Here is a 22524-nt window from a genome sequence, read left to right as displayed (position 1 = left end):
ATCCTTGTGAGTCCTGCTGCCCTTCTGCCCGGCCTCTCCTCCTGTTCCCTCTTCCCGTCATCCCCACCCTCTCCCTGGGGGAGCCAGAGGCCCCACTGTTCCAACAGCCTTGCTCTTTGGCAGCTGGGAGCTGCCTCTGAAGGCAGCACACACCCTCATCAGGCCGCGTGGAGGGATCTGCGCCAGCGTGTGGGCCCCGGCGGCCCCGCTCCGGAGGATTTGAGGTCTCAGTACCGCCCAGTGGGATGGGGAGACAGAGGCCCCGGGTGGTGGGCTGGTGTGCCGGTGTCACCTAGCCAAGAGCTAGAGTTGGGATGTGAAGGGAGGCAGCATTTTGTGTCTGTACCGTCCTGTGTAATCCTTACACCTGGGGTGGGGGGGAGGGGGAGGCACTTCGATCCCCCTCTCATAGCTGAGCAAACTGAGATTCAGAGAAGTTGAGTGACCTGGCGGTGTCATACAGGTCTTCCCTCCTTGACTCAGTTTCTTATCTAGAATAGCCCAGCCTGGAGTTACTGTATGTAGTTTGTATAATTGAATTGATCTCTTTCTCTTTCTCTCCTTCTCCCTCTTCCTCCCTCCCTCCCTCTATCCCTCCTCCTTTTCTTCCTCCCCTCCTTCCCTCTTTCCTTAATATCCATTCATTCTACATCCTTTGATCACTTACCCATATTAATTACTGCCGGGGACTAATTGATGAACAAAATACAGTCTTCCCTGGGGGCATATAGGGTGGTCTATAGATAACCAGTCTGTTATAGATAAACAGTCTACAGATAACCACCATGGAAGCAGACTGATGGGCCCCAAGGGCAGAAAGACTGAGATGGGGCATGATACAGAGCTGAGGGCAGGGCGGCCTTGTGTTTTTTCGTGTCCACCCAGCCATGCACTCGTTTGGTGTGCATTTAGCTCCTGCTGTGTTCCAGGGCCTGTACTAGGTGCTGCGCTTGAGTTCCTGTCCTCACTGAACTTGCATACATCCGTCTCTCCAATTGATGACGTGATTTATTTTCTGATTCTGAGCCACGGTGCCCTCTTTTAAGCTTCAAGTGTGAGGTTGCCCCTCGTTTCTAGAAATCTGAAAAGATTACAGCAGGACTGTTGTGGTAGCCCCGTACTGGTTCACATCTTTGAATGGGGAGCCCATCTCCTTGATCCTTTGGATTGCAATTAGACTGAAAATGCCACGTGGGCAGAAATCTGGCTCTTTTGTTCACTGTTCTGTCCCTGCTGCCTGGCATGCTGAAGGTGTCCTTGTTGAATGAATGAATTCCGATCAGATCATCCAAAGAGTTGTGGTCTGTTGGGCCGAGGCGTCTCAGGAGCTTTCTCGTGTGGGCTAGTGAGGATTGAATTGCAGGGGTCTCTCGGGGGAGGTGACTGGAGGCTGCCGAGGGCCCGCTGAGGTCCCAGTTCCTGAGCTGCCTCTGTTCTTTGGTGAGGGGCTGGCCTCGGCAAGGCTGTGTGCCTGTAGCCCCACTCTGAGATGACTTTGCCTCTGGGGCCACTCAGCTACTGGGCTGTCAGATTGTGTTCCGTCTCTCCTCCTCTGGGGACTGGCCTCAAAGGCAAGATTGCTCTAGAGCAAACCTCACCAGCCAGATATCATTGGGAAATTCTTGTGTCAACACCACACTGTTTTAATTATTGTAAACGAAAATCCCTTCTCTTACTAACCTTCTTTTAAAAAAAAAAATCAACATACATGTTTTGGTGGCTCTATTCTCATCTGTATGTTTTTGGGCAGGTAGTAAGATTGGAAATAGGTCAGAACCTGGTGTGGGGAGGCGGACAGAAACTTCACTTTGCCCCTTGCTAATGGACAAGTCCCTTACCTCTCAGCCTCTCTGGTTCCTTATCTGTCAGTTCCCTAGCTAGATACTCAGTCACTTGTGATTCCTTCTACTTCCTTAATCTCCACATTTGATTGGCTGGCTCCATTTCCAAATGAATATCCCAAATCCACCCATGTCTCTTTTTCATTACTGTTGCCTCTGCCCCCCCCCCCCCCCCCCCCCCCACTGAGCTACTGCATGGACTTGTGCAGTAGCACCTACATCACTCTCTGTATCTACTCTTGCCCTCTCCTTCATTTCATTTTTCATAAGCCAAGAGTGATTTTTCTTAAATATCTTTCTTTTCTGATCATCCTTCTTTTCTGAATACAGCCCTTCATTTAATGGCTTGCGCTCAGCATAGAACCCGAGCCCCTTCACCATTATCTTCAAGGCTCTGAAATATTTGGCATCTGCCTCCTCCTTCCACACTCCTTCTCCCGCCCCTCCTCACTCTTCACCTTGTGTTAGAACACGTCCGGTTTCCTGTCATGGCCAGGACCTTTGTATGTTCTGTTTCCTCTGCCTGGAAATTTCTATACTTTTAGGGCTAGCAACTTCAGAAGTCCACTCTTCAGAGAGGCCACCCTGTCTAAAATTAGATGCCTCCTATATCTGCCACTTCACTTCAGCATGCTCTTTCCTTTTTAGCATTTACTCACCAATTTCAATTACATATTTTAGTGATTTTCCTAATTTGTTTTTTATTCTGTGTTTCCTGTTAAAATGCAAGCTCCCTAAAGAGAAAGACGGCATATTTTGTTTGCTGTTGTATTCTTAGCGCAGAAGAGAGTCCCTGGCACACAGTTGGCATCCAGTAGCTGTCTGTTGATGAGATGGATGAAGGGGAGGGGGAAGTAGATGAATTCCGTGGTACCAGGGCACATAGTAAGTGCTTATGAGTACAAGCTGTTATATTCTCCTACTACTGGTTAGAACTTTTCCATGGCAAGTTCCAGTACCGACGGGCATAAAGACTTTTGTCAGCCTAAGTGATAGAAGTCCAGGATGGTCTGGATGCACTCAGACGATGCTGTTAGGGTATAGTTCTCAGCCAGGCCCACTCCACAGGGCAGGCCATCAAGGGCACCATCAAAGCAGCTAGGCCTCTTTCTGCCAGCATAGTCGTAGCGCTTGCCTGTATAGAAGGAGTGCTCCTTCCCCCAGAGCCGTAGCTGGAAAATCCCAGGGAAGGCCCCTAATGGCCTGGCTTTGGTCACGTGTTATGCCAAAACCAGTCACAGGGCCGGGAAGACCAAACACTCCTGTTGGTCTGCGCTGGGTCACGGGCTCAGCCCTTTAGCAGCAAGCTGGAGAGTCTAGGGGTCTGAAGGGTCAGGGCCACGTGCACTCGGGAAATGGATTCCTGGAGGAAAGTTAGCCCTGCTGACAGAAGAGGCGTGAATAAACGCTGTCACTCCGCAGACGGCAAGAGCAGTTGCTACTGCCACTACCGTAGTCCCCTCCCCGCCATCTCCACCCTCACTGGGAGCTCTCCATGGGGCTGGGTCATCTGGCTCTCCCCTGAGGGTCTCAGGGGTGACCACTGTGCCCCCATTTCCACCAGTGAGCAGAACTCTCCTGTGCCTCTGTGGGAGACCGAAGGCCTCGGGCTCAGAGATGGTGCATAAGGCCTAGACCCTGGCGGGGGCCAGCAGAAATCACATTTCTAGAATATAATCGGTGAGCCTAGCCCCTAGGTTTTGCTTTTTAATAGCATTTCTCATTTTGTTCACCATGGAAGTGATGCATATTTACTTTGGATGGAACATATAGAAAAGCCAAAGAAATAAGTTATCTGTAATCCTTCACAGAGCTACTCATTGCTTCTCGGCTTTTTAGGTTTTTTTCCCTTAATATCGGTAATTTACCTGGATGTACATTTTTAAAATGTGAAAAGCATGGAAATGAAAACAATGATACCCTTTGTGGATGGTGTACCCCTTAATTGTACTACTCCACGGAAATGCTTTAAACATCTTGGTGCACTTCCTTCCAGTCAGCCTTCTTTGTTCGTTGGCTTTCCTTTTTTTTTTTTCTTTTTTAAATGTAGCTTATTCATGAATTTATGCTATAATTCTTTTTCTTTTCTTCCTTTCTTCCTTTCTCCCTTTCTCCCTTTCTCTCTTTCTTTCTCTCTCTCTTTCTTTCTTTCTCTCTTTCTTTTTCTTTTCTTTCTTTCTTTCCTTCTTTCTTTCTTTCTTTCCTTCCTTCCTTCCTTCCTTCCGTCTTTTCTTTCTTTCTTTCTTTTCTTTCTTTCCTATAGAAAGACCACACACAGGGGCGCCTGGGTGGCTCAGTCAGTTGAGCGTCCGACTTCAGCTCAGGTGACGATCTCGCGGTCCGTGAGGTCGGGCTCTGGGCTGACGGCTCAGAGCCTGGAGCCTGCTTCCGATTCTGTGTCTCCCTCTCTCTCTGCCCCTCCCCCGTTCATGCTCTGTCTCTCTCTGTCTCAAAAATAAATAAAACGTTAAAAAAATAAAAATAAAAAAAAAAAAAAGACCGCACACATGAGCAGCATGGGCACAGGGAGAAAGAATCCCAAGCAGGCTCCCATGCCCAGCACACAGCCCCACACTGGGGCTCCATCTCCTAACCGTGAGATCAGGACCTGAGCCAAAATCAAGAGTCGGATGCTTAACTGACTAAGCCACCCAGGTGCCCCAAGCATTTTTTTAATTTTTTTTAATTTTTAAGTAATCTCTTCATCCAACATGGGGCTTGAACCCACAGCCCCAAGACCAAGAGTCACTTGCTCTATGCATGCCCCTATGCTAGAATTCTTCAGTGAGTATTCCCAGTATGTCTGGGATTGAGCTGTGAGCTTTACATGGAGTGTCTCATTCAGTCCTCCCAGTAACCTTATGAGATGATATCTTAAGGCATTTGGGCCGCAGTGACAAAAACAGCATGGAGTGGGTGACTTATAAACAACAGAATTTCTCTTTCATGGTTCTGGAGGCTGGGAAGTCCAAGATCAAGGACCCGGCAGAGTCAGTGTCTGGTGAGAAACCACTTCCTGGTTCATAGATGGCTGTCTCTGCAATGTCTTCACATGGTGGAAGGGGCCGGGCAGCTCTCTGGGGTCTTTTTTGTAAAGGCCACTAATCCCATCATGAGGGCTCCACCCTTTTAATCTAAACACATCCCAGAGGCCCCATGTCCTAAAACCATCACACTGGGGATTAGGTTTGATGGGGGTTGGGGGGAGGGGGGGCACGAATATTTAGTCTATAGCTAGAGGCAATGCTTTTATCCCCAACGTATAATAGAGCTAGAGAAACTGACAGTGTCACTTACCTGAGGTCACCCAGATGGTACATGGTATGGCCAGGATTCATATCCAGGATATCTGGTTTCAAAGCAGGAGTCACAAAATACACACACACACACACACACACCTACCTTAAATTTGCAGAGATAAGCATACCTGGGTGGCTCAGTCATGGGTTCAAGCCCCTCATCAAGCTCTGCACTGACATTGCTGAGCCTGTTTGGGATTCATTCTCTCTCTCTCTCTCTCTCTCTCTCTGTCTCTGTCTCTGTCTCTCTCTCACCCCACCCCCACTTGCACTCTCAAAAATAAATAAACAGTTGAAAAAAAAAAAAAATTCCCAGAGATAGAACCACGTATGTGTTCCGAACTCTGTGAGGCCTGAACATTCTTCCTTTTTCAGAATTGCATTTCAAAGTAACGTTTTCCAAATCGAATTACAAATGTTCATTACAGAAAAATTTGAAAATAAAAAAGTAGCTCAAAAAAGAAAACAAAATCCCTCCACAGCTCTACCAGCCACTGATAGCCAGCCCCTTAACTTGTTTTACGTTTTTTTTTGTTTTTTTTTTTAATGTACGTAAAGTTCACGGTTGTCAGGGTATCGTTCTAAGAGCTTTGACAGCTGAGCTACATTTTTAATGGTTGTCCTGTGTGCCATCTAGGGCATCCGCTGTAGTTCATAGGACTCTTCCTGTGGTTGTCCAAACCACCCAGCCACAAATGTGTGAGAGCTCCAGGAAGGTTGGGGGGGTAATTGGAATTCGTGTGGGGGTGGGGGTTCCCCAGATGATTCACCGAGAAGAGGGAGATGATCATGCTCCTGTTGACTCAGGTCAAACTTTCTGGAGGTGAGCAGCGAGGTGGGTAAAACTTCTCTGTCTGTGGCCTGATATCCTGAGTATCCTGGGTGCCTGCGTCCCCAGGCCCCTGCCCCGAGGCCCGCCGGAGCCTGTGTGTCTCACGACCAGCACCTGCTCCGGGAGGTATGTGCTGACTCCCCGACTCCCAGGCACAAACTATTTTTGGCTGCAGTGACTGTTCACTACAGTCATGAAAACAGAAACTCCTCTCCCTTTCTTGTCCTTCTCGGAGACACCGTACCAGGGGCTGGGGCTGCCGGGGACCCTGGGCTTGGGCCCCTCACCATGCATTGCCTGTGGAGCTGGGTGCTGGCCAAGGTTGCCAGGGGCACAGGGACCCCACCACCCGTGGTCTTGCGAGAAGCACAAAGCCTGGACCAGCCGAGGCTGGAGGGTTGCAAGGTAGGCGTTGGGGTCTGGGATCAGGTGGCCCTCCCACAAGTCCCCAGAATGGGGACGTTTGGCTGGGCTCCAAGTCCTTGCGATGCCTCCTGCCTATAGAACGCGTCTGCAGAGTTCTAGGTTGTGATTTCCATTTCACTGTTTTATTCCCTGACTTGCTTGAGGGAAAGTGGCTGGGGAACCATCAGGATCTTACTGAAATAGATCTTCCCCATCCTCCTAGAGAATGAATGATTTTTTGGCTTGTTCGTGCTTTTGGTTTGAACAGGATACGTGCTTGTTTTGAGGCTGCTCTTTCTGCAGGGGGCTTAAGAAACTGAAGTTGTCCAGGCAGCCCCAGCCCTGCCTGTCAGTGCCTCTGGTCACCCAGGCCAGCAAGGCCAAAGGGTGGAGAGGCTGTGAGTGCTGGCTTTGGGGTTACACAGACCGGGGTCCCGTCCAGGTTCCGGCGCTCACTTGCTGTGGCCTAAGTGTGTGACTTAACCTCTCTGAGCCTCGCTCTCCTTAGCTACCAAGCAGCTGTGCCCAGGCCCCTTCACGAGCAGTAGCAGTACCGGTAGCTGTTATGTTTATGACTAGACTGGGTGCAACTGGTTGTGGGAAGAGGAAGCATGGAGAAAAGCTGAGGAAGAATCAGCGTGCCTTGGCCCTGGGCAGTCTTAGGCCGCATCTCAGGACCTGGGTGTTGGGGTGCAGCTGCTGATAATGGGATTTGCTTCTGCTGCTGCTTCTTTTTTTTTTTTTTTAAGTTTATTTAGTTACTTAGAGATCAAGCAGGGGAGGGGTAGAGAGAGGGAGAGACAGAGAACCCCAAGCAGGCTCCACGCTGTCAGTGTGGAGCCCGATGCGGGGCTCAAACTCACAAACTCGAGATCATGACCTAAGCCGAAATCCAGGATTGGATGCGTAACCAACTGAGCACCCCACCCCCCAGGAGCCCCTGCTTCTTCTTTTCCAAAAGCAGAAAAGTGTGCACAGTTGTCAGTGGGTGTGGAGAGGGGTGGGCAAGAACATGGAGCTGAGAGTTCCTGCACACCTGCTGTCTTTTAAGCCACCGAGACGGAAGGGGCTTCCCAGCCCTCTGGAGTCCGTAGGGCCCTGGGCCTGTGAGGCAAGCACGTGGCTTGGCATTCCTCAGGCTAGCGCCCTTGGAGGTGATTCTCAGGGCAGACCTCAGGGTTGCTCTTACCCTTGGCTCACCTCTTAGAGCAGCTCAGAAAAGCTGGCAGGCATGAAACTTTACATCGGGGTAAGGAATGCCCATAATGAAAAACCGTGAGCCCTCCTAGGGGCCCAGCACAGCCTGGTGATGCACACTGGCAGGGGTGTCTGGAAATCTGGGTCTTGGTCTTGGGCTGTTGTTCAGGGTGACCCAAGCAGGTCCCCTCCCCTCTGTGGTCCTCCGTTTTTTCCTCCCTAAAATGAGAGTTGGAGTAGATTCTCTCTGAAGTCCCTTTTGAACTCTGCTCTTTGACTTTGGCAGAAGAAGGATTTATCCTCTTCTTCTTAACCTCACGAATCTCCATTAGCTCCTTTCGTGCCCTCAGACCTTGGTAGCACCAGTGATGGCCTCCTTGGCTTGAGTCTGAGACACCCAATTGGGCTCCATTGGGCTCCCATACTTTGAGGCCCTTTGTTGCTGTGGGGCAGGAGTTGTTTACAGGGTTTCTGGAAAACTACAGAGAAGGTTCTGCTTACCTCCAGGATCTCCTGACAGATCTTAGTCTCCTGGTTGGATAGCTTGGAAACAATGCGGCCCCTGTTTAACCTGGTTTTCAGGTCTCCAGCCTGGGCTCCCTTCCTGTGGCCCCGCGCATCCCCCACCCAGACAGACAGACAAACAACCCCAAAGGACAGGCCGCGTAACTGAACACTCGCACGTGCCCCTCTGGTAGAGGGGTCTGTGATCCGTTGGGGCCCACTAGATTGCAAGCCTGGGGCCAGACATGTGCCGAGGCCCTAAGCAAAGCTGCTGTGTCCTAAGGCCCTGGTGCCAGTCTGGGGGCACTCTGGTGCCGTGGGCCTCTCTCTGTGCTGGCTGAACTCTGCTCCCGCCCTGCAGATACAGAGGAGACAGAAGCAGGAGGCTAGTAGACTTGTCTGAATCCTTTTTTTTTTTCTTCTTCAATGTTTATTCATTTTTTAGAGAGATGGAGACAGAGCGTGAGCGGGGGAGGGGCAGCGAGAGAGGGAGACAGAATCCAAAGGAGCTCCAGGCTCTGAGCTGTCAGCACAGAGCCCAACGCGGGGCTCGAGCCCACAAGACTGTGAGGTCATAACCTGAGCCGAAGTTGGCCATTTAACCAACTGAGCCACCCAGGCGCCCCTTTGTGAATCCTCTTTTTAATGGTGTGTTTGGACAGGGAAGATTGAAGGGGCACCAACAAGCAGTAAAGATGGCCGCAGCATGGCCGCTTTCGGAGCCCCTGTTGGTTTCTGTCAGTGCCTTTGCCCCTGGGAGAGCTGGGGTTTTCCATGAGGAGATACATTTCAAACCAGACTCCGCTCCGCAGTTCCAGCACCCCCTTCCCCTCTCAGAGGTGCCCCTGTGGGGAGGGCACATCACACACCCACCCTTACTCAGTAGCCTCTCCTCACCCAGCCGTTGGCCTGGCTCGCATCCCCACCCACTGCCACCCTGCCTGTCCTCCTGTCACCTGCTCTGTCAACCAGGGAGGGCCTGCAGCTCCGAGGAAGCTCTGTACCCCGCCCCCCCCCCCCATCCTGCCCTACTTGTGCAGGGGAGGGACTTTCCTGTTTGCCAGTTCCCCAGAAGTCAAGCCTGTCACCTGAGGGTTCGCGTAGCTCTTTAGCTGCTGGCAAACCCTCCCCCTTTCCCACTCTGACCCCAGTCTTATCTTTGAGCGTTCTCTCTTCCGTCTGATTCTTTGACAGTATTCCAGTCCTGACTTGCGTTTTACTGTGGCGTCTGGTGGACAATAGCGTGTTTATTTATTTTTTTCCATAATCAGCAAACATCCTGGGTGTAGAGAACCGCCCCCTGTAGGAGCCTGTCTCCTGTCTCCGTTTTGGAAGTAGCATGTCTTGAGGGGTAAGCCTGCAGCCCCGAAGCTGGGGTGAGTGTTTGTGTGTTTCTCTAATGCCGGACGCGTCTGGCTGTTTCTGGACAGCAGCCGGGAGGAGCAGTTTGCGAAGTGTGTGTTGATGACTCAGAGAAAGGTGACAAAATGCAGGAGGCCTAGATGGCAGGTGTGGGCCTACCTCGAAGCCTCTCCTCTGCGTCCCCTTCTGCAGATTGTATGCTGGTGGGGGCTGGGGACAGGGGGTGGGGGGTGCGGGTTGCTGGCTGGGGAGAAGACCTGTCAGCACAGAGGGAGGCAGGTGGAAAGGAAGGAGCAGTGAGGCTTAGGGCTGTGAGGAGATGGAGCCCAACATAGTTGACGTGTGTTTGTTGAGCGGCTCAGTGACCCACTGGATCAGGGCTTGCCAGACTGTGCCTCGTGGGCCAAGCCCAGCCTGCCACTGGTTTTTGTACCGCCATGTAAACTAAGAATGGTTTTCACAGTTTTGACAGAGAGTAAAAAAGGGAAGACTGTTTGGTGACCTGACGGTTACGTGAAATTCAGATTTCAGTGCCCGTTATTAATGTTGTGTCAGAGTGCGTATTGTTGACGTGTTACTAACGGCCGTGTTGGTGGTCTAATGGCCAAGCTGAGTACTTCTGACAGAGACGGTGTGGCCTGCAAGGCTGAAGATCATTCACTCTGTTGAGAAAAAGCTCGCCAATCCCTGCACCAGGTACCTCAGGGTTTATAGGAAGAAGAAATGGGGCCTGGGAGGCACAGGACTGGTTCTCCAGGAGGGTAGGGTGGGGCCGGCCCCTGGGGTGATGGTGGCGGCTTGGACATCTGGTCCTAGGCGGAGTTAGAAAGCATCCAGAGGGCACCAGGGGAAGGTAAGGCCTTGAAAGGGCATGTGGGGAGAAGACCCTGGGAGGCCTCCTGTGCGCTTTTATCCCCGAAGCCAGAGCTGCACCCAGCTGGGCCCAGGGGAAGGGCCGTGCATGGAGCCAGGAAAACCAGATGTGACCTGTGATGCCAAGTAAACCCTGCCCTGGGCAAAAGAGCTCACTTTCTACAGCGAATAGGCGGGCACCAGCGCAGGCAGGGCCAGCTGGCTGGGCACAGGTAGAGATGGCCACGCCTCGGCCTTACCAATCCGGCTGTGTGGTCTTGAGCAATTCACCTACCCTCTCTGAGCCTTATCACCCATCTCAGGATGTTGGGAGGATTGCAGCACTGACCTCTGTAGTTCATCTGGCACCCAGGAGATGCATAATAAATGCTCATCACTTGCCTTGGTTCTTGACCTGCTCCTCAGTGCTTCTCCTTTGACCTGTATTCCTCTACGTCCACACCTTACGCCGTCACTGCACCATCGTTCTGAGGCTTTCAAGCCCAGACATACCAATGCATAGGCCAGAGACAGCCACTCCCTGGAGATTCCAGCCTGGTCCCCCACTCTGTGTGCCCCCACCCTGCCTTGGTGGGAGGGAGGGAGGCAGGCACAGACCTCTCATGGGACACCTGTGGGCTTGGGCTAGGCTGGGATTGAGTTGAAGGAGTGTGGGGCTCATGAGAAGATAGGCAGGGGTCAACCCCAGGGCACAGCCCTGCCCTTCCTGCCCTGGCCGCCAGACCTGCCTTCTGAACTGGGCATTCTCAGACACTTTCTTCCCTGGGCTACTTTGGCCAGACTTAAGGCCCTGTAGCCTGTCTTCTCTCACCGTCCCTACCCCGAGTGAGGTGGGGCAGGGGCATCAGGATCCCTTTTAAAAGCACCCCCCCACCCCAGGTAATTCTAGGGTGCAGCCAAGGTTGAGAGCCACTGGTCTAATCCAGCCAAACCCACCCATCTTATAAGTGATGAAACCAAACCCCAAGAGAGGGATAGGGACTGGCCCAGGGTCACGGGATTCCACTGACCAAGTCTGGTCCTTCTTTCACGATGCTAGTCCAGCTGGGGAGTGGTAGAGAGAAGCTTTCCAGGAAGTGTCTGACTTCTCCCAGGAGCTGCTATTTCTCATTTCCCAGCCCCGGGATAGGAGGAGGCTGGGCCCAGAACCGGTCCATTGTCAAAGCCAGTGCCCCCTGGACAAAGCCGACTGTTGATCTCCATGGAAACCCCAGAAGGCTGCCTGACCCAGGCCCTCGCTGCCTGACCCAGGCCCTCACTGCCTCGGCTCCGCCTATGCCTCCCAGAATTTCCAACTATTGCTACCCAAGCCTCACTGTCCCTCTCCCTGAGCCCCAGCCGTGGGCAGAAGGCAGAGAGAAACACGGGGGCAGGTCTTCCCTTCCCAACTGGAGGCACGTGGGCTCCTAGCCTGGACTGCCATAGAAACTGCCTTGCTCTTCTCCCTCTCTTTCCCCGGCCTGCCCCGCTGGCCTCAGAGGGGTGTACAGGGGTCTGAATCACCATGCACAGGGCTCTGGGGGTCTACCCCTGGCCCCTCCGGTGTGACCAGTCCCAGGGAAGCGTCTGCAGTGAAGGATCCTGGCCCTTTCCGGGAAGCTGGGGGATGTCCCTGTGCCCCCACACCAGAAATCCGGGTTCTGCAAATGGACCTGGAGAGCTAGCCCCACCGATGACGTAGTCACTGCCTTTACTGACCCCTCCTGTGCTCTTGGCCCAGAAAGCTAAATAGAAACACAAAGTGTGGGTTTGCTTCTTGGGCTTCCTTTAATCCAGGACTTCACTGGAATTCTGCCTTGAGCTGCCCCAGCTTCTGTACGTGGCCCACAAACAGGCATCGAAGCCCCTGGCATTTCTAGTCCTGACTGACCGCGGCGAGTGTGGACGGCTCTCCGTGTCGGCCGGCATAGGCTTCTAAGTATAGACCCCAGGCAGCCCCGTGGCTGCTGGTAAGTCCCAGGATACCATCTGATACTCAGCCTGGCCTCTGACACTAGCTGCTGTCAGCTGCTGAGGGGAGGGGACAGCTGTGTTCCGCCTAGCCCGGCCCTGCCTGCCGCTCTAGAGAACAGAACCAGCAGCTTAATTACCGTAGACTGGGAGCGACCTCAGCATTCAGCCAACCCTCCTCTCTAATTGTTACCAGAAAGAATAACTTCACGTCACCTACTGGAGAACATAAACCGTGACTTGAGGGAACAGTGAGAGGCAGGAAGCCAGTGTTCTCTGGAGCTCTTTCTCTGACCCGTGTCCTTGCTGCCCCACTTCTGTGCTCACGTGCTCACCGGAGGCTTCCCGGAGACAAGGCTTTGCATCCCCGGCAATGCCTGGGCGGCCGTGTCTTCCCTGCTCGGTTTCTAGTTCATATCCCCCCACCTTTTTTTTTTTTTTTTTAAGTTTATTTATTTATTTATTTTTGGTAATCTCTATACCCAACGTGGGGCTCGAACTCAGGACCCCAAGATCAAGAGTCACCTGCTCTTCCAACTGAGCCAGCCAGGCGCCCCTCCTGTTCCATATTTTCTTCCTAGACAGAAGCTGGGGTGAGGTGGGCAAGAATTCTCCCCGCAGCAGACAGATTCTCTACCCTCACCCCGACTCTAGGGTATGGCTTCTGGCCTCCAGGCAGGTGGGAGGCCCTCCTGGGACCTTGGGGCCTCTCACACCTGAGGGGTTTCCAAGCAGCTTTGCCCACCGGGTTGTCGGCAGGTGTAGAAGTTCAGTTGCAGCAGTGGTGAACCTGATTCCCTAATTCTCTTTCAGTGTAGAGATAATCCAGAGAAGTTGTACATGTTCCGGAATAACTTCCTAACACACTTGGCTGTGCCTGTCACTGTGGGTGGGCACATCACACCTGTGGGTGAGGTTTGGGGGTGCCAGTTGCTTAGGGCCACTCCCAGGGCCTGCACCTAGGCTCCCCTGGCCTGACTTGTCTAACTGGAAGTCCAGCTGAGAGCTGGGCGGATGCGTTCTCTTTGTATAACTGGTTCCCCTGGTTCCGGCCCGCTTGCTTCGTGCACTTTCCCATCTTGACTGAATGAACTTCAGGTCTGAAATCATTTGTAGGTGTTGAAAGACCGGGGTACTTTGTTTTCGTGGTGGGGTCCCAGAGCTGGGGTGGATGCCTCACTAAGAAGGCCTGCCCCCCCCCCCCACCCCGCCCTGGGCTACGTAGCTAAGGGCATTTGCTGCTGGGCTGCCTCCCTCCCTCCTCATTTGCCTACAGAAATAAAGCTTTAGAAGTTGCTGATCAGAACTTTGGGAGGCGTCAGGTTCTTTGCACAGGGCCTCCTTGCTGGGGTCTGGAGGCACGTGTAACTCCTGGATGTGATTGTTTGGTCTGCACAGCCTTGCATTACGTAAAAATTGCCACCATGTAAAAATAAAGTAAAACTCTAGGGGCGCCTGGGTGACTCAGTCGGTTGAGCGTTTGACTTCAGCTCAGGTCATGATCTCATGGTTTGTGGGTTTGAGCCCCGCATCGCACTCTGTGCTGACAGCTCAGAGCCTGGAGCCTGCTTCGGATTTTGTGTCTCCCTCTCTCTCTGTCCCTCCCCAACTCACATTCTGTCTCTGTGTCTCAAAAATAAATACATGTTAAAAAAAATTTTTTTTTAAATAAAAAAAGAAAAAACTCCAGATTTCTTCAGAGTAAGATCTGGCAACCCTCCCCTAGCCTCCCCTCACACCCCTGCACTGAGTGAAAGCAGAGGGTAGGTTTCCAGTTAGCTTGGACCTTGCTGCTGTCGGATTTCTTGTTGTCCAGTAAAGGAGAGAAGTGTTTCTACTACTTCTGTCTCCGTTAAAAGATAGATCAAAAGGGCCACAGCCCCACTGGTCTCATTTCTTCCCAAGGCCTGGCCCTGAGGCTTGTGTATTTGAGACCCTTACTCTGCCAGGTGATTTGCTGACTGGTGGCTCGCTTCGTTAACGGCAGCTTTTAGGTAGAGCGGCGTGGTCCCTCTCTCCAGTGATCCAGCCCTGCAGGGAGGATGGGTTAGGTGAAGTTTTGGGGTGATGATGGGGTGGTCCGGAGCCGATGGCCAAGAAAGAATTCTTGAAGATGTCTTGGTGCAAAAAGCTGACTTTATTAAAGCACGGGGACTGGACCCATGGGCAAAAAGAGTTGCGCTGGGGTCCTCATTATATACCTTCAGGTTGGGAAGGGGTCGGGGATAGAGTAAGTCTCCAAGGAATTTTGGAAGCAAGGTTTCTAGGACCCTGAGGGGCTAGCTGTTGCTAGGGAAACACCATTTATCACAGTTTAATAAAGCCTCAGTCATGAGATCCTTCAGATGGATATTGGGGCCAGTAAGCTGGGAGCATGATTGCCAGCATAGATCTTGGGGCAGTTGAGATAAAGGAAGCAGACTTACAGGATCCTTGAAGTTGGGATAATGTTAAACTCAATTTCCCTTTGGCCCCCAGCAAAGTGTCATCATCGAGGCAGCTGAGCTCCTAGAGGGTGGTTACCATTTTCAAGGACTTGTCAGTGGGCTGTAGGCAGTAGGGGAATTTAATTTTCATTTGCCTTGGTTGCCCACATTACCGTGGCAAGCACTGAAACCCCTTTGCTTTGTTCTTGGGTAGCCAGGAGTGTCCAAGGAACATTCCACCTGGAGTGTGTGTGCGTGTGTGCATGCACGCCAGCCTGTATTTTGCCCTCAGCTTGCCCCACGCTCCCTCATCATTAGGGGGAATGGAAGGAGCGGTCAGAAATGACGCTGATGCATGCTGGCATTCTCATTTCGCGGAAGGACGTACATAGTTCACACCTCTGGAAAGCCATGCTTGTCCTGGTGATGAAGTTTTGGGGTGGTGGGGGGTTCGTGGGGTCCAGAGCCAACGGCCAAGAAAGAATTTTTTGAAGACCTCTTTGGTGCAAAAAGGTGATTTTATTAAATAAAGCACGGGGACAGGACCCGTGGGCAGGAAGGAGCTGCTCTGGGGTTGTAAAGAGTGGCTCCTTATATAGTATGAAGTTGGGGAAAGTAACATCAAAAGGGAGATCTCCAGAGGGACTTGGGTACACTAAAAAGGACTCCTAAGATGCCTGAGGCCTTGCTGTTGTCTAGCTAAGGTTGTTTTCCCTGTAGTAAGACATTAACGTTAGGACGGTCAGGGTGTTCCTGGAGAAATGTTCTACCCTGTATTTGCCTCAAGTGTTTGTCAATGGGCAGCAGGTTAGGAAATTTAATTTTACCTGCTATTTCCTTCTCGCCTGTGTTCCCCGCATCACTATGGAAGGGGGATGTTGGGGCTCCAGGAAACTGAGTCTACGGGTTTCTGGAGATAAGGCTACTGATAAGGTTGCCTTTTTCTTGTAATTTACTAAGATATTTGCACACTGATGGAGACTCCTGGCCCACATGACTGTAGTCTCTATCAGTTAACCGTTTGTCTCCTTTCATTCGCCCTTGGGCAGCCAGCAGTACCTGAGGAGTATCTCACACATCCCACCTTGGAGGGGGTCTGTGCTAGCTTGTATCTGGCCCTCAGCCTGCCTTATGCCCCCTCATCACTGGGAGAGGCAGGGGCAGCTCCAATTTAAGTGCGATCCTGGACGGACCCTTCTATCCCAGTACCCCCACCCATTTTTTTTTTTTTTTCTTAAGGGAATGGATTTGAACATATTCTTTTCTCTTTTCTAGGGGGTTACTTCACTTGATAGAAAACAAAGAGTTTCCATTTCACCGTGTAGTTTGCTTTTCAGAAAACAGGTAGAAATTAATTCCTTTAATTTACTTTGAAAAAAATTATTAATCCCCCCCACCCCGTCGAGGTAGTCGTGGCATCCCAAGGCTTTGCCAGGTTCGGGAATGACAGCAGGGAAGAGTTGAGGGAGCCCTGGGATCCAGCCATCTAGGTTTCAGTTCTGGCCGGCCACTCATTAATGGTCTCTGAGGCTCAGGGAAGGTGCACTTGACAGCATGACCCTCGCTGATTTGTCCAGACTGGAGATCCTACACAAAGCACTGGGCGCATCGTACTGGTAGATGGTCCGTAATAATAAATGCACTTACTGTGTTTGGGAGCTGGAAACTTGGTGTGTGGGGGGAGGAGAGGAGTAGAAAGAAAGAAAGAAATGAAGGAAATCCTCATTTGCGGGACAGTTAGGTCTGGGATTGGGCTTCTAGGCTTGTTTAGGAATCCCACTTGAGAACTGCTGAGTCATCACAGCCTTGGGAAGATGCGCGTTTCGTGAGAACTGAGGACGCTCCAGGGAAAGACCTTGCGTTGTTTTGTGCGGTTGTGTAAATGTCCACGTCACTTTGATTCGTTCTTGACAATATTGCCAAATTGCTTTTCATGGTAAAATGAGGGGAAAAGAGGTCAAAACTGCATTTTGTTGAAGAGTGTCCCTGAGGCCGGAGGAGGGAGACACGATTGAACAAAAGCTGCTTCTCCGGGGGCCCTTTATCTCCCCAGCCTGCTGTCTGTGCTGTTCTTATCAGCAGTTTCCTGTGAGGCTCTAGTTTTATCATCTGGAAGGATTTCTGACAAGCAAGGGTTTGCCCAGCCGATGACGAGCGGTTTGGTGCTTTTTCGTGTATGTCTGTTTTTCTAAATTTTGATGTGAATCATTCTAAACAGCTGTCAAAGTCTTGTCTACAACCGTGGAGATTGAAGAATATGCAGACAAGACACAACGGTGGGGATGGGGAGGATATGGCCAGACCCCAGGCCTCAGCTGTGGCCCCCACCACCAGCATTACAAAGCCCCCAAACCATTGCTGTAACGACTCACAGACTGTACCTTCGTCAGAGTCCGTTTTTAAAAAAAAATTTTTTTTAATGTTTATTTCTGAGACACAGAGTATGAGTGGGGGAGGGGCAGAGAGAGAGGGAGACAGAATCAGAAGCAGGCTCCAGGCTCTGAGCTGTCAGCACAGAGCCCGACACGGGGTTCGAACTCACAAACCGTGAGATCATGACCTGAGCCGAAGTCGGTCACTCACCCGACTGAGCCACCCAGGCGCCCCCATCAGATTCAGTTTTGACACCTAAGTCTAAGATTTACAGCAGCATGAATTGACAATAACCTTACTCTTTTATTTATTTATTTACTTATTTATTTATCTACTTATTTAAGTTTATTTAAGTTTATTTATTTATTTAGAGAGAGTGAGAATCCCAAGCTGACAGCACAGAGCCTGACCTGGGGTTTGATCTCACAGTTCATGAGCCATGAGACCTGAGCCGAAATCAAGAGTTGGACACTTAACCAATTGAGCCACCCAGGTGCCCCAATAACCATTACTCTTTTAAAAGAAAATTACACAGCTTGCCAAAATCAGTGATAATCATCTTAGGTTCTCAAGAGCTGCGGGTTTTATATGAATCATTTGATGTGGGATGTCTGGCCTTCCCTGATACATAGAAAATCTGGAAACTGTAGAAAGGGGCCAAAGAAGAAGAAGGGGAAGGGAAAGGGGAAGAGCTGCGAGCTCCCTTCCCCCCACCCCGTTCGGTAGCTCTTTGAGCTTTCTCTATGCTAGGCCATTGTAGTGACTTGTTTTTATGTCGGTCACCTGCGAGCCATTTGAGGCCAGAGATCTGTCCCATCCTTCTGTGTGTCTGCTCCAGGCTTGGTATCACATCTGGCTCAAAGCAATCAGTGCCGGAGGGGGTTCCTTCCTCCTTGATGAGGAGAAAGAGCACAAGCTTTGAAGTCAGGCCTTGATTCAAATATTCACTCTCTGTATTAGTTTTCTGTTGCCGCAGAGCAAATAACCACAAGCATCCCCAATTTATTAGCTCACAGTTGTGTAGGAGGAAGACTGGATGGCTGTGTTCAGGCGGGCTCAGCTAGCTTTCCTGCTTGGGGTCACCGGGCCAAGAAAGTCAAGGTGTTAGCAAGGCTGGCCTCTTACCTGGAAGCTTCAGTAAGAAGCCACGTCCACGTGCATTCAGGTTACTGGCAGAAGCCAGTTCCTTACAGCTATAGGTCTGAGGCTCCCTTTTCCTTGCTGGTCGGCCAGGGGCTACTCTCTGTCCCAGAGGCCCCCTGCGTCCCTTGTCACCTGGCCATCCATTGTCAAAGTCTGCATGGAGCCCTTTTCACACTTGGGCCTGTCCCTTCCTCTCTGCCACCTTGAACCCTTGAAAGGTTTTGACTGAGAAATAAGGCAAGGGTAGTAAGTGCCTACACAGTGCTTGGTGAGGGTTAATTCTTTTTCATCCTTCTCTTGTTAAGCCAATTTCATTTGAAATCTGTCTTGTCTAATTCAGATTAGCAGAATTGTAAAGGGCCTTCTTTATCTGAAGTTCTTATCATTCTAAAAAGTTGTCATGATTCATCATTCTTCTGTGCAGAGAAATAAAAAGAAACAGGCAGGCACCATGCCCTCATCGTAACTTTTCTGGGTTTTTTTCTTCCTTCCCCCACCCTGGCCCTGAAGCTTTTGGTCTACCTCAGCTGCTGTCTCTGGTAGCCCTGGGGGTGGGGGTAAGAGCTGGCTGCCCGTGTCCTCTGACAAGTGGAGGCTTCTGGGAGGCGGACCCGCCAGCACCTGGCCCCTGCCACTCAGCAGGGGAGCCCAGCCCTGGCCACGGGGAGGATGAAGAGGGCTCCAGGGCTGGCCTGACTGCTCACCGGCTCTCTGCCGGTCTTTTCTGTGCTTTCTCAGGAGATCCTCAACGAGCTCACACTGGATGCCCTGCTGGACATGAACGAGGTCAAGGTGAAGGAGACGCTGCGGCGCTACGGGGCCAACGCCGAGGAGTGTGGCCGCCTGCAGTACGCCCTCGCCTGCCTGCGGAAAGTGACAGGTCTGGGTAGGTAGGACCGGCCTCCCCGGTGCTAAGGCCAGCCCCGTCGGCTCCCTGTCCCTCTGCCTGGGCTTGAACGCCAGCCTTCCCTCCCCAGGCCTGTCCTGGTTCCCTGGGGCCCCTGCCTTTGCTGAGGCCAGTGATGGGGGTGGGGCAAGCGTGGCCCAGGGTTTCTGAGGCAACTTGGAAAAGCCAGACAGAGAGTGTGTGCTTGGCCTGACCTGCGATAGAGGGTTTGCATCCCTCCTGCTCAGCCTAGTATGAACCCAGGGAAGCTTTTGCACATCGTTAGAGACCCCACACTGGTCCACTGGGTGAGCCCTGTGCGATTTTCCCTCTTCTGAGCACGTCTGTTGGGCTCGGAACCCCCAGTGGCTCCCTGCATTCCAGCCCCCTCGGCACCCCGAGCTCACCCCCAGCCTGCCCCCTGCCTTCTCCTGCCCCCATTGGCTGCGGGGCTGTGTGCTCAGATGAGAGAAACTATGGTGTTTCAGCTGTGAGTGTAGACGTGGCCACTCCAGGCAAAGTGGGTAATCCTGGTATTACGATGAGTTCCTTGAGAGTTATTTGCGGGCTTTCTAAATCTTGCCTTGGAAACAACTTCAAACACTGTGATTTAACATGCTCACTACCACACCAGTAAGGCTTTAAAGTGAGCCTAATGAATGGAATTAGCCCCGTTTCTAATTGTCGGAGCCACCTGTCTTATTTCTGGCTCCCTGAGGCTCAAGGACGGTACTGAAGTTTATATTCTGCTTGATTTTTCTTTTCCCCCCAGAGGGGATTGGGCTTGATTTCTGTCTCGGCCCCATTATACCGAGTCCTCCTCTGACACAGAGCCTAGCGTGGAGAGCTTCGCTCGGTTGAGAAGACCTCCACGTACCAGGCCTCCCAGCACGTGCCAAAGAATAAACGTGAGAGAGACGTAGCCTGCGTTCGCGTCCCCACTCACAGAGGGGACTGAGCCCAGAGAAGGCAAAGGCTTAGCCACGGACACACAGCAGTCGGTGGCAGAGCCAGAATTCCAGCCTCAGTCTTTGTTGGCAGCAGGGTTGTTTCCGCTTTGCGGAAATGTAGAACAACTTGGTACCTAAGCTGGGACCGTGGGGTGACTCGTCAGCCTTCCCTCCCTGTGCCCAAATGGTAAAGAACTGTGGAGGCACCAGCCGTTGAGGGATGGTGACCCATTTGTATTAGGAAGGTTCCTGTCTGCCCGTCCTGGGTGCCAAGATAGGGAGACCACTGACTCATCAGGCATTAAATTTATTAAGTCAGGCACTTGACGTGTGTGTGGCGACACCCTTCTCAGCGGTGGTGGTAAGTGCCTATTGTAGCTAGACCCTCGGAAGCATTGGGTGAATTGTCCAGGGTCCCACAGCTGGCACGCGGCAGGGCTGGGCTTCGAACTCGGGTTTCTTCCTCAGAGGGTGCTTTTTCTACCATGCCCTGGAGGAGGCCTATGGGGAGGAGGGGGTCTTTTCCGTGTCCTTCTCGTCTGGTTTCAGCTGTGGTACCCGTACGTCCCCAAGAGGGTCCTGGCCACACCTCACCCCAGTGGGTCTGCCCAGTGGTGGCCAAACCTCCAGGGAATCTTCTGGGGCCTAGGTGGATACCACGATTGCCCAGTGTCTCAGATCATGCGATCAGTCTTGATTGCACCTAGAGCAGTCTAGCTGCCATAAAGGTGGACTGTGGATTCTGCCTGCCTGGGCTCAGCACTCTTGGAATCCGTGGGACCTTGGTCTGTTTCTTAACCCCACCGTGCCTCAGTTTCCTCATCTGTACAATCGAGGTAATAACAACATTCTCTCATAGCGTTGTGAGGAGGAACTGAGTTAAGGTCGAGTGCTTAGACCAGAGCCTGGCATATATTAGTGTTCTTTTCAGTATTAGGCTTGAGGAGTCCTAGAAAATGTTGAAGCCACTTGCCTTGTGGTCACTGGTCTTAAGAAAGGTGAGTGAAGGATGGTTCTCTGTGCCAGAGAGTCCTTCTCAAGAGCCGCTGCTGGTTAACCGGCGTTGGCATGCATATCAAGACCCATTTGCCATCCCTGAGCTGGCCCAAAGCAGCGGTGATTAAAAATGGGTAAATTAGGACTACCTGGATGGCTTAGTCAGTTGAGCATCCAACTCTTACTTGCGGCTCAGGTCATGATCCCAGGGTCATGGGATCAAGCCCCATGTCGGGCTCCATGCCGAGCATGCAGCCTGCTTAAGATTCTCTCTTTCTTTTCCTCTGTTCCTCTCCCCCCACCCCCTCTCTCTTTCACATTAAAAAAAAGAAAAAGGGCGGTGATGTCTGGGTGGCTCAGTCAGTTGAACATCAGACTTCGGCTCCGGTCATGATCTTGCGGTCTCTGAGTTCCAGCCCCGCATCAGGCTTGCTGTTCTCAGCCAGTCTGTGCAGGGCCCACTTCGGATCCTCTGTCTCCCTCTCTCTGCCCCTACCCCGCTCCCGCTCTCTCTCAAAAAATAAGTTAAAAAGTTAAAAAAAAAATTATTTAAAAAATGGCAAACTGAAGAATTTGGGGCTTGTTTCCTTGGGTGGCGGACTTGGCCATTTTTTCATCCCTTCAGTGACAGGCATGCCAGCGCCTCCCGTAGGCCACTGTGTAAGTTACAGTGTAAGTCCTGACTACGGTTCTCCGGGAGCAAACACAAGGAGCACACAGGCCGAGTATCTCACTCTGCCGAGTTGATTCATGAAGAGAAAGTCACCATGTAGTGAGGTAGGAGGAAGGGTCCTTGAAGACGAAGGGAATGTATAAGAAACCCTGACAGTCTCGAAGGTCGCTTCTCTCCACCGTGCCAGATAAATGGCCGCGTGGGCTTGGGCACCTCTGATGACCGAGAGCTCTTTACCTCGCAAGGCTGGGCCGGATTTGTAGGTTATTCAGAATGGACGGCCTCGTGGGAGGAGGCCTAGTGCTGCGGTCGGGACCGAGGGCTGCCTGACCTCGGCAGTGCGTGTGGCCTCTCTGAATCTCCGCGGCCTCACGTGGCCCTGCCTGAGTCAGGGTACAAAGCACAAAGTAGAATAACTCCAGTTTGGAAGTTCATTTTGTCTGGAGTCAAAATCTGCCTTCCTGTACTTTCCACTCATGGAGGCAGGTGTCTTTTCCTTCCCCGCAGCAGGGTGTCTGATTTCATGGGCTCCTTTCTCTCTGCCCCCAACCCTCTGGAGTCTCCTCATCCCCTGTAAGCACAAACTTAGAGTCCTTAGCGAGCCCTCCGAGACCCCTCCTGAGCTGGCCCCGGGGGGGACTGACCCTCCGACCTCATCTCTTGCTTCTCCCTGGCTTGTCCTGACCTCTCAAGGCACAGGGAACTCTGTAGTTCCCAGAAGGTGCCGTGTGTTCCCTGCCTTTGCACGTGCTGTTCCCTCTGCCCAGTACACCTGCTTCACCTTCTTCTCTAGCTGGCTCAGCCCAGGCTCCTC

The 22524-nt window shown here is 52.0% G+C and overlaps 1 protein-coding gene across 4 annotated transcripts in view; it reads left to right on the top strand.

Annotated features, from left to right (window-relative positions):
• The window catches only part of KSR1 (kinase suppressor of ras 1), a 159688-nt gene that overhangs the window by 95543 nt on the left and 41621 nt on the right, over positions 1-22524 (top strand). For all 4 annotated transcript variants that reach the window (XM_042916262.1, XM_042916261.1, XM_042916260.1 and 1 more), the window contains exon 3: positions 18944-19091. In XM_042916262.1, the coding sequence (XP_042772196.1) occupies positions 18944-19091 (148 nt within the window). The remainder of the gene's footprint in view (positions 1-18943; positions 19092-22524) is intronic.

The sequence above is a fragment of the Panthera leo genome, chromosome E1 (assembly GCF_018350215.1).
Source record: "Panthera leo isolate Ple1 chromosome E1, P.leo_Ple1_pat1.1, whole genome shotgun sequence".
Classification (NCBI taxonomy): domain Eukaryota; kingdom Metazoa; phylum Chordata; class Mammalia; order Carnivora; family Felidae; genus Panthera; species Panthera leo.
The sequence above is the reverse complement of the archived record's forward strand: the minus strand, read 5'-3'. Positions and strand labels throughout refer to the sequence as shown.